The 3,242-nt window shown below is 44.4% G+C and overlaps 1 protein-coding gene across 1 annotated transcript in view; it reads left to right on the forward strand.

Annotated features, from left to right (window-relative positions):
• The first annotated feature begins 1,412 nt into the window (after positions 1–1,412).
• Positions 1,413–3,242, forward strand: part of LOC109240400 — a 4,327-nt gene continuing 2,497 nt past the window's right edge. Inside the window, exons 1-5 of the mRNA XM_019407028.1 lie at positions 1,413–1,528; positions 1,769–1,928; positions 2,038–2,116; positions 2,190–2,337; positions 2,620–3,071. Coding sequence (XP_019262573.1) covers positions 1,413–1,528; positions 1,769–1,928; positions 2,038–2,116; positions 2,190–2,337; positions 2,620–3,071 — 955 coding nt within the window. The remainder of the gene's footprint in view (positions 1,529–1,768; positions 1,929–2,037; positions 2,117–2,189; positions 2,338–2,619; positions 3,072–3,242) is intronic.

Raw genomic sequence — 3,242 nt, forward strand, 5'->3', positions numbered from 1 at the left:
TGAATTTGAGGCAGTTGCACTTACTGAGGAGTGCACTTCGAGGGTCCAAAATAAGCTCCCTCAAAAGCTTAAGGATCCTGGCAGCTTCACCATCCCTGTGCGAATTGGTAATATTGATGTGGGACATGCTCTTTGTGATTTTGGGGCAAGCATAAATCTGATGCCCCTATCCTTGTTGAAGAAATTGGGCCAGGGAGCTCCAAGGCCAACTACTGTGATGTTGTAGCTGGCTGATAGATCTATAGTACACCCCGAGGGGGTGATTGAAGACGTATTGCTACAAATTGGAAAATTTATCTTCCCAGCTGACTTCATTATCCTGGATTATGAGGCTGACGAACTGGTCCCAATAATATTGGGGCGACCACTCTTGGCTACTGGTGATGCAATTATCAAAGTGAGAGAAGGAAAAATGATCTTGAGGGTAGATGACGAGGAAGCAGTCTTTAATGTGTATAAAGCAATCCAACTCCCCCCGCCACTATGAGGAGCTCTCAATGATATCTGTTGTTGAGGTTGATGAGCAAATTCTTGACATGAGTGTATATCTAGACGACTCTCTAGAGAAAGCACTTATGTTGTTTGATAGCCTGGGGAATGATGATGAGGTTGAAGAGATGATGCAAATCTTAGATACATCTTGTGCGTACATGCAAGGGGTACACCCCTTTGAGCCTTTGAACAGGCCAGAAGGGCCGCCCCCAAAGCCGTCCATTCAGGAATCCCCAAAACTGGAGCTTAAACCTCTCCCACCTCACCTTCGATATGCTTATTTGGTTGAATCTGACACTTTAACTGTGATTGTTTCTTCTGACTTGTCTATATTGCAGGAAGAGAAGTTGTTGAGAGTGCTACGTGAGCACAAGCGAGCAATTGGGTGGACGATGTCTGACATAAAGGGCATTAGTCCAGCCTTTTGCATGCACAAAATCCTCATGGAGAATGAACACAAGCCCAGTGTAGAGCAACAACGCTGACTCAATCCAATCACGAAAGAGGTAGTAAGAAAAGAAGTGATTAAGTGGCTTGATGCAGGTATTGTATTTCCTATCTCAGAGAGCAAATGGGTAAGTCCCGTTCAATGTGTACCCAAGAAAGGGGGGATGACTGTAGTAGTTAATGAAAATAATGATTTGATCCCCACAAGAACTGTCACTGGGTGGAGAATTTGCATTGATTATAGAAAATTGAACAATGCCACCCGAAAGGACCACTTCCCCCTCCCTTTTATTGACCAAATGCTTGATAGATTAGCTGGCCAGGAGTACTACTGCTTCTTGGATGGTTACTCGGGGTATAATCAGATTTCTATAGCCCGGAGGACCAAGAGAAGACCACATTTACGCACGTATGCGTTCAAGAGAATGCCATTTGGTCTTTGTAACGCACCTGCGACTTTTCAAAGGTGTATGATGGCTATTTTTACTGACATGGTCGAGATGTTTGTGGAAATGTTCATGGATGATTTTTCTGTGTTTGGATGTTCTTTTGATAACTGCTTGATGAATCTCGATAAAGTGCTTGCTAGGTGTGAAGGAACTAACTTAGTGCTAAACTGGGAGAAGTGCCATTTCATGGTACGTGAAGGTATAGTTTTTGGGCACAAGGTGTCTAAAAATGGTTTGCAGGTGGACAAGGCAAAGGTGGAAGCGATTGAAAAATTGCCTCTACCAACATCTGTCAAAGGCATTCGCAGTTTCTTGGGCCATGCAGGTTTTTATCGTCATTTCATCAAAGATTTTACGAAAATTTCCTCTCCCTTGTGCAGGTTGCTCGAGAAAGATGTCCCCTTCAAGTTCGATGATGCCTGTCTGAAAGCATTTGAGGAGTTGAAGGGAAAGCTAGTGACTGCACCAATTATCATTGCCCCGGATTGGGGGCAACCCTTTGAGTTGATGTGTGATGCGAGTGACATAGCTTTGGGAGCTGTATTGGGACAAAGGAGAAATAAAATCTTTCACTCCATCTACTATGCGAGCAAAACTCTGAATCCAGCCCAGATGAATTACACAGTTACTGAAAAAGAGTTGCTTGCAGTGGTATGGGCGTTTGACAAGTTTAGATCATATCTGGTGGGGACCAAAGTCACTGTCTACACAGATCATTCAGCTATCAGGTATCTATTTGAGAAGAAAGACACCAAGCCGAGACTGATTCAGTGGGTCCTACTCTTGCAAGAGTTGATTTAGAGATCCGAGATCGCAAAGGAACAGAGAATCAAGTGGCTGATCACTTGTCCAGATTAGAAAATCGGAACCATGTAGCTGAAGGGGGTGCAATCAAAGAAACATTCCCTGATGAGCAGTTGTTGGTAATCACCTCAAGCACAGCCCCGTGGTATGCAGATTATGTGAACTTTATTGCAAGTGGGGTGACACCACCAGAATTGACACCAGACAATAGAAAAAGGTTCTTTCATGACGTGAGGCTCTACATGTGGGATGAGCCATTCTTATACAGGCTATGTGCAGATTAGTTGGTGCGGAGATGTGTTCCTGAGGAGGAAATGAGTGCCATACTTCATAGCTGTCACGCCTCGCCATACAGAGGTCATCACGGTGGAGACAGGACCACCCAGAAAGTGCTACAATCAGGTTTTTATTGGCCAAAATTATTTAGGGTTGCACACGCCTTTGTTAAAATGTATGACATGTGCCAAAGAACCGGAACGATCACAAAGAAGCACGAGATGTCGCTGCAAAACATTCTGGTAGTGGAGCTTTGTGATGTTTGGGGAATTGACTTCATGGGACCGTTTCCACACTCTAATGGTCATAGGTACATCTTGGTGGCAGTCGACTATGTATCCAAGTGGGTTGAGGCCATTGCTCTTCCCACTAATGATGCAAAGGTTGTGGTCAGCTTTGTCAAGAAGCACATTTTCACACGCTTTGGAACTCCAAGGGTGTTGATCAGTGATGGAGGAACGCACTTCTGCAATAAACTGTTGAACAATGTTCTTCCAAAATACGGAGTCAAGCACAAGGCCTCCACTGCCTACCACCCCCAGACGAGTGGTCAAGTGGAAGTGTCAAACAGAGAAGTAAAGCAGATTCTTGAGAAAACAGTGAGTGCAAATAGAAAAGATTGGGCCGGGAAGTTAGACGACGCATTATGGGCATATCGAACTGCATACAAGACTCCCATAGGTGCTTCTCCGTATAAATTAGTGTATGGGAAGGCATGTCACTTGCCCGTCGAACTTGAACACAAGGCCTATTGGGCAATAAAAAAGTTGAATA

Source organism: Nicotiana attenuata, unplaced genomic scaffold, assembly GCF_001879085.1.
Source record: "Nicotiana attenuata strain UT unplaced genomic scaffold, NIATTr2, whole genome shotgun sequence".
Taxonomy (NCBI): domain Eukaryota; kingdom Viridiplantae; phylum Streptophyta; class Magnoliopsida; order Solanales; family Solanaceae; genus Nicotiana; species Nicotiana attenuata.